General features: G+C 47.5%; 1 protein-coding gene across 1 annotated transcript; it reads right to left on the minus strand.

Moving 5' to 3' along the window:
- Nucleotides 1-1,783: 1,783 nt before the first annotated feature.
- LOC119921686 (olfactory receptor 14I1-like) lies at nucleotides 1,784-13,911 on the minus strand. Its single transcript, XM_038741764.1, has 4 exons — nucleotides 13,822-13,911; nucleotides 8,963-9,326; nucleotides 2,136-2,238; nucleotides 1,784-2,015 (listed from the first exon to the last, which is right to left on the minus strand). Exons 1-4 carry the CDS (start codon nucleotides 13,909-13,911, stop codon nucleotides 1,784-1,786), a joined length of 789 nt encoding a protein of 262 aa, XP_038597692.1.
- Nucleotides 13,912-14,514: the final 603 nt, after the last annotated feature.

Consider the following 14,514-nt stretch of genomic DNA (forward strand, 5'->3'; position numbering starts at 1 on the left):
CAGTGCCGCGTCCCCCGACCAAGTAGTGGGCTTTCAGGAGGGGGGCGTTTTCCCGTGCACTGACCCAAACCATCACACGCCCTTCCATCCTGATTGGCCTGTATCTAACCCATTGCTTAGTACAGTGACAGGCACATAGTATGAGCTTAACAAATATTATCACTATCATTATTATTATCCACTGCCCAACCGTGGCTACCAGGCACCTTCCTGCTGCGCTTTGGCACTGTGGCACACCCTTGGCAGTTTGGATGAGCTTAGAGCCTACCCAGGCGCTCTGACAGTGCTCTGCACACAATAAGCACTCAATAAAACGGTTGAATGAATTAATGAATGAATGACTCCTAGGCCCATGATCTCTCCACTAGATCACACTACTTCACTTCTCAAGTAACAACACTGATAACACGTTCACTCTCAGAAAGGAAAAGTAGCAAGTCGGATAGACAAACTTTATTCAGAAGAAGACATCGTCTTGAGGAATGCAACACAAGGAGGGAATTTTTCCACATCACGTGAGACATAGATTTTTCAGAGCTTCAATGGTCAGGGAAGGAAAAATATTTTTTTAAAATTATGAAGGTTAAATGACTTACCCAAGAGAAACAGCGTGGGCAAGTGGATAGAGCTCAGGCCCGGAAATCAGAAGGACCTGGGTGATAATCCCGGCTCTGCCACTTGTCAACTGTGGGACCTTGGGCAAGTCACTTCACTTCTCTGTGGTTTCAGGTCCCTCTTTTGTGAAATGGGGATGAAGATTGAGCTCCTTGTGGGATATAACCTGGGTCCAACCTGTTAGCTTTTATCGACTCCAGAGCAATGTCTTCTGAGGCGGGATTGTTCATCACACACTGATCTTAAAAGACGTCTCTCCGGACTCTTAGAAAGCCTCCTTTCAGCCAGAAAAGATAACTATTCATATACACCCCTTTGTAGGGTGTCTTAGTGAGGTGAGTGATGGCAATATCAACAAAAGGAGACAGTTTTTTTTTCAATTAAAATGATGTGAAATACTCCCTTTTAGGACTCTCCACAGGGCGGCCTTCAGGTCCCTGCTCCTCACCCTGTAGATGGTGGGGGGGGGGGGTTCAGGGTAGTAAGCAATAATAATAATAATGATGGCATTTAATAAGCGCTTACTATGTGCAGAGCACTGTTTGAAGCGCTGGGGAGGCTACAAGGTGATCAGGTTGCCCCACGGGGATCTCACAGTCTTAATCCCCATTTTACAGATGAGTTAACCGAGGCCCAGAGAAGTTAAGTGACTTGCCCAAGTCACACAGCTGACAACTGGCAGAGCCGGGATTTGAACCTATGAGGTATGACTCTAAAGCCCGTGCTCTTTCCACTGAGCCACGCTGCTAGTACAACTGTGTAGAATACGGATGGCAGCAGGTCCAGCATCGAAGAGGAATCTTGGGGTGGCTTCAGATCAGCGGTGACAGCTGTTAAAATGGCAATAATAACAATGGCGAGGTGAGGAAGGAAGGTGGAAAAGTCTTTAGCCCGGCCCTCGGCCGCCGGCATCCTAAGGAAAGCACGGAAGATGTGCATGTACAAGATGACGATAGAGGTGAAGCCGACGATGGATAACACTACGCCTACAGTCACGCTCACGTCGATGGTGATGTGGTCCTTGGCTCAGGTGGTCTTCAGCAGGGAGGGGACATCACAGAAGAACTGGTGGAGGACGTTGGACCCGCAGAAGGACACGGAGAAGGTCGAGGCTGGAGAAAGAACACCAAACAGGCCCCCTGAGAGCCAGGAAGCGGCGGCCATCTTCTCAGAGGCCTCTTGTCCATGATGACGTCGTAGTGCAGGGACAAGAGATGGCGGCGTAGCTGTTGTAGGACATCACCATGAGGGCAAAATACTCCAAAGTGGCAAACAAGATCACTAGTAAGAGCTGAGCCATGCAGCCCAGGAAGGAGATAGAGCTGTTATTGGTCATGGATATGGTGATATATTTGGGAACGGTGACAGAGATGAGGCAGAGGTCGAGGACACAGAGGTGCCTAAGGAAGAAGCACATGGGAGTGTGGAGGCGTCGGTAGAGGGCGGTGGCGGCGACGATGAGGAGATTCCCCGTCAGGGCAGCCAGGTAGACAAGGAGGAACAGCGTAGCGTGGACTAGCTGCAGCTCCCGTACCTCCGAGAAGCCCTGCAAGATGAATTTCGTCATCGTGGAGACGTTGGGAATGTTGTGCAATATGCCCTTGGGCATCAGGTGAACTGGACCTGGTTTCAGACAGGGATTAAAAGCATTCAGTGAAGACCTCTCACGGCAAGATAATGCCTTTGTTCGGGGATTAACTTCAATCAATCCATTAATTAATCAATGGTATTTACTGAAAGTTTACTGTGGACAGAGTACTGTACTATGCACGTGGGAGCGTCCACTACAACAGAGTTGGTAGGCACGTTCCCTGCCCACAACCAACTTGCAGTTTAGAAGGGGAATCTCACCTTCTCATATCGTCCTGCATCCTGTGTTGATTCAGGACAAAACAGAAAACTTTCCACGTTGATTATGTCTATTTTACTCTGAAACATCAGCAGAGATTGTGTCCATTCATTCATTCAATCGCATTTATTGAGCTCTGACTGTGTGCAGAGCGCTGTACAAAGTGCTTGGAAATACAAGTAGTCAACATATACAGACGGTCCCTACCCAAGAATGGGCTTACAGTCCAGAAGGGGGAGAGAGACAACAAAACAAAACATGTAGACTGGAGTCAAAATCGACAGAACAAAACGAATTAAAGCTATTTGCACATCATTAACAAAATAAATAGAATAATGCATATGTAATAGTAAAATAAATCTGTACAAATATATACAAGTGATGTGGGGAGAGGAAGGAGGTAGGGCGGGGGGGTGGAGGAGAGGAAAAAGGCGGGGCTCTGCATGGGAAGACCTCCTGGAGGAGGTGAGCTCTCAGAAGGGCTTTGAAGGGAGGGAAAGAACTAGCTTGGCGGATGTGTGGAGGGAGGGCATTCCAGGCTAGGGGAAGGACATGGTTCGACGACGGGAGAGGTGAGAACCAGGCACAGTGAGGAGGTTAGGGGCAGAGGAGCGGAGGGTGCGGGCTAAGCTGTTGAAGGAGAGAAGGGAGGTGATTTAGGAGGGGGCGAGGTGATGGAGAGCCATGAAGCCGAGAGTGAGGAGTTTTCGCTTGATTCGTAGGTTGATGGGCAGTCACTGGAGATGTTTGAGGAGGGGAGTAACATGTCCACAGCGTTTCTGTACAAAGATAATCCGGGCAGCAGAATGAAGTATACATTGAAGAGGGGAGAGACAGGAGGATGGGAGATCGGAGAGAAGGCTGATGCAGTAATCCAGTCGGGATAGGATGAGAGATTGAACCAGCAGGGTAGCAGTTTGGATTTTGATGAAAGGGTGGATCTTGGCGATGTTGTGGAGGAGAGGCCGGCAGGTTTCGGTGACGGATAGGATGTGTGCGGTGAACAAAGAAGCAGTGCCGAGGATGACACCAAGGTTGCGGGATTGTGAGATGGGGAGAATGGTTGTGCCGTCTACAGTGACGGGAAAGTCAGGGAAAGGCCAGTGTTTGGGAGGGAAGATAACGAGTTCAGTCTTGGACATATTAAATTTTAGATGCCGGGCAGACATCCAGGTGGAGATGTCCTGACGGCAGGAGGAGATTCGAGCCTGGAGGGATGGAGAGAGAGCAGGGCAGAGTTGTAGATTTGGGTGTCATCAGCATAGCGATGATAGTTGAAGCCGTGAGAGCGTTCACCAAAAGAGTGAGTGTAGATAGAGAACAGAAGGGGACCGAGAAATGTCCCTTGAGTAACCCCTACAGTAAGGGGATAGGATGGGGAGGAGGAGCCCGCAAAGGAGACTGAGGATGAACGTCCGGAGAGAAATAAGGAGAACCAGGAGAGGACGGAATCTGTGAAGCCAAGGTTGGATTGCGTGTTGAGGAGAAGAGGGTGATCCACAGTGCTGAAGGCAGCTGAGAGGTCTAGGAGGATTAAGATAGAGTAGAAGCCATTGGACCTTGCAAGAAGGAGGTCATTGGTGACCTTTGAGAGGTCAGTTTCGGTGGAGTGTAGGAGATGGAAGCTAGATTGGAGGTGGTCAAGGAGAGAGTTGGCATTGAGGAATTCGAAGCAGTGAGTGTAGATGACCCGTTCTAGGAGTTTGTAAAGGAAGGGTAAGAGGGAGATAGGACGTTAACTAGAAGGGGCAGTGGGGTCAAGAGAGAGGTGTTTAGGATGGGGAGACGTGGGCATGTTTGAAGGCAGAAGGGAAGGAACCAGTGGAGAGTGAGCGGTTGAAGATGGAAATTAAGGAGCAGAGAAGGGAAGGGGCGAGAGATTTCAAAAGATGAGAGGGAATGGTTTCTGAAGCACAGGGGGATGGAGTAGCACTTGGGAGGAAGGAGGAGATCTCAACTGAAGATACTGCTGGGAAGGATGGGAGAGTAGCAGAGAGGGTTGAGAGCTTAGAAGATGGAGAAGGCGGAGGGGTGACTTTGGGAAGCTCAGACCCGATGGAGTTAATTTTCCTAATGAAGTAGGAGGCCAGATCGTTGGGGGTGAGGGATGGAGGAGAGGGAGGAACAGGGGGCCTGAGAAAGGAGTTATGTGTACGGAACAGCTGACGGGATGATGGGCATGGGTTTCAATTAGGGAGGAGAAATAGTTTTGTCTGGCAGAGGAGAGGGCAGAGTTAAGGCAGGAAAGGATAAACTGGAAGTGAACAAGGTTGGCTTGCTGTTTAGACTTTCGCCAGGAGTGTTCAGCAGCTCGAGCAGAAGAGTGAAGGAGGCGGACAGTGGGAATGATCCAAGGCTGGGGTTTAGTGGTACGAGACCGGCGAAAGGAAAGGGGAGCGAGCGAATTGAGTTGAGTAGAAAGGGTGGGGTTAAGAGCAGTAATCTGGTCACCAAGCTTGGGTAGAGAGGATACGGAGGCGAGGTGGAGTGTGATGCGCTGATACAGATGAATGGGGTCGAGAGAGCGGAGTTATCTGTGGGGTAGTAATATAGATTTATAGGAGGAAGGAGTGTGAGTGAGGAGGCAGGTGAGAAAGTTACGATCAGAGAAAGGAATTTCAGAGTTGGAGAGGGTGGAGATAGTGCAGCGGTAGGAGATGATGAGGTCGAGGGTGTGACCAAGCTGGTGATTGGGCCAGGTGGGGTGGAGTAGGAGGTTGGCAGTATCAAGGAGAGATAGAAGGAGGGCGGCAGAGGAGTCACCAGGACATCCATGTGAATGTTGAAGTCTCCTAGGATCAGAGTGGGCATGGAAAAGGAGAGAAGGGAGGTGAGAAAGGGGTCAAAATCGTTAAAACAAATAGTGTGAGGTGGGGGCAGGGGGGCGATAGATGACGGCTACAAGAATCTGGATGGGCTTCAAAGGAAGGGAAGGAAAGGGAATCGGAAGGAGTGATGGTGCGAAAGCGACATTGGGGTGGAGAAAGAAGCCGACAAGGCGATCACTGTGTCCAGTGATCTTCACACAGAAAGTGCTTACTAGGTTCAATTGATTGACTTGGGCTATAAAAACCTAGAACGAAGGGGTTATGTAACCACAAAACTACGTGTTTAAGGAAGGCTTTCTCAAACACTATACGCACAAGCCATTTCTTCCGACAACACCGCATACTGCTTCCAAACAGGCTCGTAGCATAGAACGGAATTTTACAAATTCTCAGATTGCTTCCTAGCCAATACACGTTCCAGGAAAAACGAGGATTATGGCAAAATTGAGTCTATCAACAAGCTCTTCTTTTCAGGATTTTTTATAGTATTTGTTAAGGGCTTACTACGTGCCGGGCACTGTAATATGCACTTGGGGCGTACAAGCAAATTGGGTTGAACACAGTCCCTGACCCACTGGGCCTCACAGCCTTAATCCCAATTTTACGGATGGGGTAACTAAGGCACAAAGACGTGAAGTGACTTGCTCAATGTCACAGCAGTTAGTGACAGAGCTGGGATTAGAATCCGAGTCCTCTTTACCGCCGGGCCCATGCTCTTTCCACTGAGTTACGCTGGTTCTGATTTAGAGAAAGTGTGACTCTATTCTGACTCTGGTTATCCCAGTTCCCTATTGAAATTTCCCTCATCTTTCTCCTGCTCTTCTCCGGAGTCACCGGGTCTGTCCTAGGTAGGGAGCATCGACCTCTGCTGAGAGAGTCTCACTCCATCTCGTCGGTCCTAAACACTGGTGGCAGTGACAGTTAGGTCTGGTCGAGGGGTGAGAGCTGTCAGGATCCGCTCTCCCTCTCTCGGCTCTCCGAAATGCTGTGCCGTCCCCTCAGATGATGGCCAGGTTATTTCCTGGGGTATTCCCGTGGGAGGACGGGCCCGGAGCTCCGCCGAGATGGCTGTCTGGAAATTTCGGCAGGCAGGATCATGGGTTCCCTGTGTTCCCAGCCCTCACAGTCGAAATAACTGCCCAGTTCCACATGGTTCCCACTCTGGGACTTCTTCCTATCACATCATCAACAACAGACTAATCATCAATCCCTTTCTGTGATTAGTAATAGCGTTCTAGTTAAGCTCTGAGGTTTGGAGTTTCATCCCATGCCAGTGCTCAGGACCATCTGAAATCTGCAGCACTCCACCTGAGACATTCCCCTCTAGACTGTAAGCTCACCATGGGCAGGAACGAGGCTACCAACACTGTTATATTGATATATCGTACTCTAGCGCTTAGTACCAAGGTCTGCACATAGGATGCGCTCAATAAATGTGATCCATCAACTGATATGCATTTTTCCCCCTACTGAATTCCTGTATGCATTCTCCATTCCTCCCAAGCTCACTAACTCACTGTGCCTCCTTCCCAACTCCCCCCACTCAGACCGTTACCTCACCATTTGTCCCCCACATGGAATTCCCTCTCCCTTCATATCCACCAGACCACAGGGCTTCCCATCTTCAAGACTACATCCTGAAACTCTATTAAATCCACGGGATCTTAACTGATTATTTTTTCATAATGGTACGTAGTAAGTGTTTACTATTTTCCAGGGACTGTTCTAAGCACTGAAGTACACACAGGCTCGTCAGAATGGACACAGTCTCTGTCCCGCATGGGACTTCCAGTCTTAATCCCCATTTTACAGATGAGGTAGTTAAGGCAAGAAGTAAAATGACTTGCCCAAGGTCACATGGCAGACAAATGGTGGAGCCGGAATTAGAACCCAGGTCCTCTGACTTCCAGGTCCATGCTCTATCAACTGGGCTTGCTGCTTCCGTGTGCTTCCCTGTCTAAGGGTGCTTAATTGTTTCAGTCTGGGCCTGTGTGAAAAGCCCCTCTCCACATCCTTAAGAATAATACTAATAACAATAATAATATTTGTGTATCTGAGAAGCATTTATTATGTGCCAGGCAGTGTACTAAGCGCTGGAGTGGATACAAGCAAATTGGGTCAGACATGTCACTGTCCCACATAGTATCACAGTCCCAATCGCCATTTTACAGTTGAGGTAACCGAGGGCCAGAGAAGTGCAATGACTTTCCCAAGGTCCCTCAGCAGAAACTTAGCAGAGCCGAGATTAGTACCCAGGTCATTCTGACTCCCAGTTCCATGATCTATCGACTAGGCCATGATGCTTCTCTGAGTTTCATCTTGTTCTTGACCTCATACAATCAATCGGTCACTTACTCAGTTGTGTTTTCTGACGTCTTCTGATTTCAAATCCAGAGAGAACGAGAAATGACTCTAAAGTCATCCTAAAGCCCTCCCCCGGGCTGACCTGGGGGATCAACCCATAGAAGCAGCTTGAGAAGCAGCATGGCTTAGTGGCAAGAGCCTGGGCTTGGGAGTCAGAGGACGTGGGTTCTAATCCCGGCTACACCACCTGTCTGCTGTCTGACCTTGGGCTAGCCACTTAACCTCTCCGGGACTCAGTTACCTCATCTAGAAAATAGGGATTAAGACAGTGAACATCAAGTTGGACAACCTGATTACGCGGTATCTACCCCAATGCTTAGAACAGTGCTTGACACATAGTAAGCGCTTAACAAATGCTATTATTATTATTGTTATTATTATTATCAGTTTAGGAGGGGTTCTGAGAACTTGATGGGAAGGAATCACTGATACTGGCTGGGTGGATACGACGGGAAAATTCCTGGTTTCAGGAGGAATAAGTTGTAACCTATGGTTCATCCTTTTCTATAGCAGAGCTAAGACACTGTACCAAACTGGGGTGAGGAGGTGAGGAGAGGGTGATCGCTCTCCTCTGAATGGCCCTGTCTCCTTTCAAAATATCTTAGTGATGGAAAATGGAGAAATAATCTATCAGCCCACATTTCCTCCTCCCCTCTTCCAGTCCATCAGACCACAACTTTCCCCATCCTCAAAGCCCCTCCATCAGCCCAGAACTTCCAGGGTGCCTCACATAATTCATTTTCCTTCTCCCTAAGTCATCTTCTCCCAACCACTAATCAACATCTTAGACCACTTCCCCATTTTTGCACTCAAACTCACCATTATAGTTTGGTATATAGCGGCATTTATAAAATGTACTCTTTAAGCACATTGTCATATGTTTACCATTCTTTCCATTCTGTTATTCGTCCTCTCATTAATTAATTCTGTGTCTATCTCCCCCGTTAGATTTTAAACTCTTGGAAAGTAGGTATAGTGTTTAATTTATTTTGATCTATCTGAAATGTTCACCACAGTACTTTACACCCAGGAGTCATTCAACAAATATCATTGATTCATTGATGGATGGATGGATGTTAAATGAATGCATGGATCTGTTGCTGGATCAATGGGTGTATGGAAGGATGGGTGGGACGATGAATAGATGGATGGATGGTTGTATGGATGGGTTGCTGGATCGATGGATGGATGGAAGGGTGGGTGGGAAGATGGATAGATGGATGGATGGAAGGGTGGGTGGGAAGATGGATAGATGGATGGATGGGTGGGTGGATTGTCTGCTGTGTGACCATAGTCAAGTCAATACACTGCCGCAGTTGGTCATGAGCTTTATAGCACAGAGGGCGGTAGATGGCAACGGAGTGGTTGTAGGACATCGCTGTGAGGACGATCAGCTCTAAAGTGGCCGAAACGACCGCCAGGCACACCTGGGTGATAAATCCCTGGTGGGACATGGATCTATGATTGGTCAGGGCGATAATAGACCTGGAGAGGGTGACGGAGATGAAGCAGAGGTCAAGAACGGACAGATTCGTGAGGAAGACGTACATGGGGGCGGGGAGGCTCTGGTAGAGGACGGTGATGGCGACAATTGGGAGATTCTCCACCAGGGCCGTCAGGTAGATCAGGAGGAACAGCGCGGCGTGGAACAGCTGCAGCTCCGGGACTTCCTAGAAACCCAGCAGCAGGAATTCCCTCACCGTGGATAAGTTGGGCATTTTTCGGAGGCAGCATTGACTTTCTCCAGTGGATGAGAGAAGAGCAAAAGTTAGACTTCATTGATAGGATTAGTGAAATATTTGACTTGCTTGGGGATACTCTAGGGAAAGGAGACAGTTATTGAATTCAAAATGATCTTTCAGTTCACCATGGAGACATTGAACATTTCTGGGGAACGATGTCGACTCCCTTCACAGGAAGAGGGAGGGAAGAGTTCAATTTAAAGACATTGATGTTATTGGTGAAGCAATAAGACTAATTCAATCAATTCTATTTATTAAGTACCTAAAGAGGACACGGTATTACTATATCTATAATTCGAATATATACTAATATATAACAAGTGTATCTATAAAATATCTATAATTCTATTTATCTATTGTTATGATATTGACACCTTTCTACTTGTTTTGCTTTGTTGTCTGTCTCCCCCTTCTAGACTGTGAGCCCGTTACTGGGTAGGGACTGTCTCTACCTGTGGCCGAATTGTACTTTCCAAGCGCATAGTAAGCGCTCAATAAATACGACTGAATGAATGAATAAATGAATGATTATTAGTACATATGATCACGCCCCCAAGGAGCTTCCATTATATTGGAAGCACCAAGCTTCGAACACAGGGTGCTATTGGAAAGACCACAGGCCTAGGGGTAAGTGGACCTGGGTTCTAATCCTTATTCTACTAATACTCTGCTGCATAGCCATAGGAAAGAGACTTAATTTCTCTATGCCTCAGTTTCCTCAATAATAAAATGAAGATTTGATACCTATTTTCCTTCCTACTCAGTCTGTGAATCCCTCATAGGACACAAACTGTGTTCTATCCGATTGTCCTGAATTTCCCTCAGCTCTTAATACTTCGCTTGGAACGTAATAAGCACTTAGTAAATATCAAGAAAATTATTTTTGGTTGAGGAGACAGAACCTAAAATGAATAGCGGATAGGAGAAGTCAGAGAACATAAGGATATGAACATAACTGTTGTGAAAGTTTTTCAGTGGTTTTAGAGTCAAACAAGAAGTGCCTTTATACATATATTTATACATTTAGTACAGAAAGAATGAGTCCGGTAGACAGAAGGACCTGGATTCTACTCCTGCCTCTGCCCCTTGCCCACTGTATAAACTGGGGCCAGTCACTTACCTTTTCTATGCCACAGTTACATCATCTGTAAATGGGGGATTATGACTGAAAGCATCATGTGGGGCATGGACTGTGTCCACCGTGATTAGCATTTATGCACCCCAGTGTTTAGTACAGTACCTGGCATATAATAAGATCTTAAGGTTACCATAAAGAAAACCAAAAAACCCCACATATACAACAAACAGATTCCATTTCCTCATATTTCTGCATTCACACTTGCAATCACACCAACACAAGCATACCTCTTCATTCTTCTAGTCTAAAGCATCGCTCAGCCTACATCTCTCATCTCCTCATAACAAATTGTGTCTTTTCACAAGCAACGAAAACTCACAATCGGCTTGAAGGCTCTCCGCCCTATGAATGCACTTCACCCCCTTTCCATCGTTCAATTATTCTGCTCATCTCTTAAAACAATTTTCTAGTTGTTACTCAAGAACGACTAACCCAATTCCATCCTAGCCCAGAATTCCCTCTCTTACCGACTTAAAATCGGGGAAAGCACAGTTCTTTCCGAATTCTGAGCACTACTAAAATCCGCTCCCTTCTCCAACCAGCTGCACCGATTGATTTCCCAGCCTTCTAACCTCACTTAACCTAACTCAAGCGTGAATCAACTCATGTCCATCCTCATTTAATGGAAAAAGCATGGGCCCAGGAGTTCTCTTCGTGACTGGGAGCTCCTTATAGGAGCATACACTTCTACCAGGTCTGTTCTATTGCACTCTCCCAAGCTTAGCTTAGTCAGAGTACTTTGGTTCTAATCCTGCCTCTGTCCCTGTGCTGCTGTGGGACCTTGGGCAAGTCGCTTTACTTCTGTTGGCCTCACTTTCCTCATCTGTAAGATGGCACGCAATAATTGCGTATTAATTTTTCCATTCTTTTTTTTCCTTCTAGAAGGGGCAAGGAAATTGTCTGTTATGGTGTTCTAAAGTGGATAGAGCACAGGCCTGGGAATCAGAAGGAGTCAGAATGACCTGGGTACCTGGGTTCTAATTCCGGTTCTGCCTCATGTCTTCTGTGTGACATTTAACATCTCTGAGCCTCAGGTACCTTATCTGTAAAATGGTGGTTAAGACTGTGATCTCCGTGTGGAAAAAGGACTGTATCCAACTTGCTTAACATGTATCTACCCCAGCGCTTAGGACAGATCTTGGGACATAGTAATAGCTAACAAGTACTATTATTATTATTATTACTCTCCAAGAGTTTAGTGCGCACAAGTACTACTATTATTATTATTACTCTCTAAGGGTTTAGTGCACACAATAAGTGCTCAGTCACTATGATTTAAGATACATTGATTGATAGTAAATTATACTGTGTCAACCTTGCCCAGTAGGCTGGAAAGCCCACGAGGACAGGAATTCCAACTTTTCCCACTATTTGTCTTCTCCCATCATTTGGGAAAAAATCTTAGTGCTGTTAGTTCCGGTGGCTGTCCAAAGCTGGTCACACTGGTAGCGAGGTTGGAGGATGAAGGAGGAGAAGTGTGTGATAGTTGGGGGTTACCGAACGGGAAAACATTTCCCCTCCTCCTAACACCCCTACTCTGCTTGGGGCTGCGGCCCTGGTCCAAACCTTAATTTTGGCACCAGACTGGCTCCATCTCTTCCATCCTCATCTTCGTCCGCCTCTTCCCCTCCATCCCACGCACCTCCGGTCACTCGGTGCAGCGTGGGCGTGGGGGTCGCTGACCTCTGCTGGGCTGGGATGGTCCCCCCTTTCCCCTCAGACTCCTAGGTTCGGTCAGCCAGACAGGAACGGACTGGCGCCCTCGATCCCTCTCCGCTCTCCCTCAGAACCCGAGAAGCTCTCCAGAGGTGGTTCCATCCCTGTAGATAATGGAGGAGCTGCTCAGATTCGGATCCCTCGAGGATGACTCGGGGCTCTTCCGAGGGAACTCGTGGCTTGGACAAGCCAAGCACCCTCTGGTCACGTGGTTCGTGAGGCACCTGGGAGGCAAGTCCCGATACCTGCAGCAGCGATGGTGCCTACCCCCATGGTTCTGAATCCCAGTTTCACAACAGTTCCTGTTTTCACCTACAGTCTTTAGCCACTGTGAATGGTTTCACCTTTATGTAATTCACAACCTGAGACACTCAATCTGTCAGTCAATCAGCCCACTGTAACTTTTTCTTATGGCCTTTGTGAAGCACTTACTATATATCAGTCACTATACTATATGCTGGAGTTGTTACCAGCTAATCAGATGGACAGAGTCCATGTCCCACGTTGGGCTCACATCTCAATCCCCATTCGATGGATGAGGGAACTGAGGCACGGAGGAGTTAAGCGACCCTGACAAAGGTCATGCAACAGACATTTAGCGGAACCGGGATCAGAATTCGTGACCTCTGAATCCCAAGCCCGTGCTCTGGATGGATGGATGGATGGATGGATGGATGGATGGATGGATAGATGGAAGGAAGAAAGTATGGATTGATGAGAGAGGATGGATTTGACAAGACAGATGGAGCTGCAGTCATCCTTTCTTCCCTTCTCCCATACCACCTCCCATTATCCAACTTTCATTCTCACTCCCAGAGTATTGCTAAAGAGCATATCACTATGTTTTCTATGTTATTACTAATAATGATATCATTATTGCATATATTGAGAGGTTGTGTGCTTAAATTGTTCAACTTGAGTCATTTCAGACAGAATTCCTGTCCTACAGGGGCTCAGAATCTAAGAGGAAGGGAGATCCTTGGGATGTTAAGTCACTGCCCCTAGGTCACACAGCAGGCCAGCGGCAGAGCTGGTATCAGAAGTCAAGTCACAATCAATCAATCATATTCATTGAGCACTTACTCTGGGACCAGCACTGTACTAAGCACTTGGAAAAGTTCAATATAACTGAGTTGCTAGACACGTTTCCTGCCCACAATGAGCTTAAAGTCTAGAATGATTCCCATTCCTTTAGGCCATGATGCCTCCACCAAACTGGAATTTCAGTCATACTTCAGTCTTAGCTGCCTCCCTCCCAGATTTTGACAATTCATCAGCGTCTAGTGCTTTCTATGAACCCTATAGGACAACTAAGTATTTGGCTATGTCCAATGACAATTCCTTGGATAAGTGGTGGTGCGAGATTTTTTGCACAAGGAAAGAGATATTTCGTCCCAGAAAGGAGGCTTGGTGAGTGACCCTTTTACAATCTTCCCCATGGCACCTTCACATCCCTGTTCCTCAGGCTGTAAATGAGGGGGATAAGGTATGGGGGCACCACCGTGTAGAACACGGATGCCAGCAGGTCTAGTACAGAGGGGGAATCTGAGTGTGGCTTCAAGAAAATACAGTCATGACAAAGAGATTGATGACGCCAAGGTGAGACATGCAGGTGGAGAAGGCTTTGGCCCAGCCCTCAGCGACCAGCATCTTCAGCATGACCCGGAAGATGCACACCTATGTGAAGATGATGATAAGGAAACAGAGGAAGTCTAACGCTATCCCAGCGGATAGACGCTATTCCACATCGACGGCGACGTGGTCTTCAGAGCAGGTGATCTTCAGCAGCGAGGGGACATCACAGAAAAACTGCTCAACGACGTTGGACCCACAGAAGAACAGGGAGAAGGTCGAAGCTGAAAACAAGACTCCAAATAGGCCCCCACTGAGCCTCGAGAAGGCCGCCATCTTCCCACAGGTCTCTCTGCTCATGACGACCTTCTAGGGTAGGGAGAAGCAGATGAAGGCGTAGCGGTCATAGAACATCACCGTGCGGACAACCTATTGTGTAGTTGCAAAGAAAACTACCAAGAAGACTTGTGTGACACCACTCTGGAAGGAAATGAAGAAATGGATGTACTGTCAGTCATGGAGTGGTGGATTGATTTGGGGATGGTGATGGAGATGTAGCAGAGGTCGATGACGCACAGGTTCCTGAAGACGAAATACATGGGGATGTGGACGCGCTGTTTGTGGATGGTGATGGTGACGTTGAGGAGATTCCCCGTCAAGGTCAGGATCGCTAGGTAGACCAGGAGGAAC

This window comes from Tachyglossus aculeatus (assembly GCF_015852505.1).
Source record: "Tachyglossus aculeatus isolate mTacAcu1 chromosome 12 unlocalized genomic scaffold, mTacAcu1.pri SUPER_6_unloc_4, whole genome shotgun sequence".
NCBI classification, from domain to species: Eukaryota; Metazoa; Chordata; class Mammalia; order Monotremata; family Tachyglossidae; genus Tachyglossus; species Tachyglossus aculeatus.

What these genes read in the sequence shown, in the direction of transcription:
- LOC119921686 (XM_038741764.1), bottom strand. Translation starts at nt 13,911, where the DNA reads ATGCTGAAGATGCTGGTCGCTGAGGGCTGGGCCAAAGCCTTCTCCACC. An exon ending in TCAATCTCTTTGTCATGACT is followed by an intron (nt 9,327 to 13,821) that starts GTATTTTCTTGA and finishes CTGGGTTTCTAG; the next exon opens with GAAGTCCCGGAGCTGCAGCT. An exon ending in TCATGACCAACTGCGGCAGT is followed by an intron (nt 2,239 to 8,962) that starts GTATTGACTTGA and finishes GTCTGAAACCAG; the next exon opens with GTCCAGTTCACCTGATGCCC.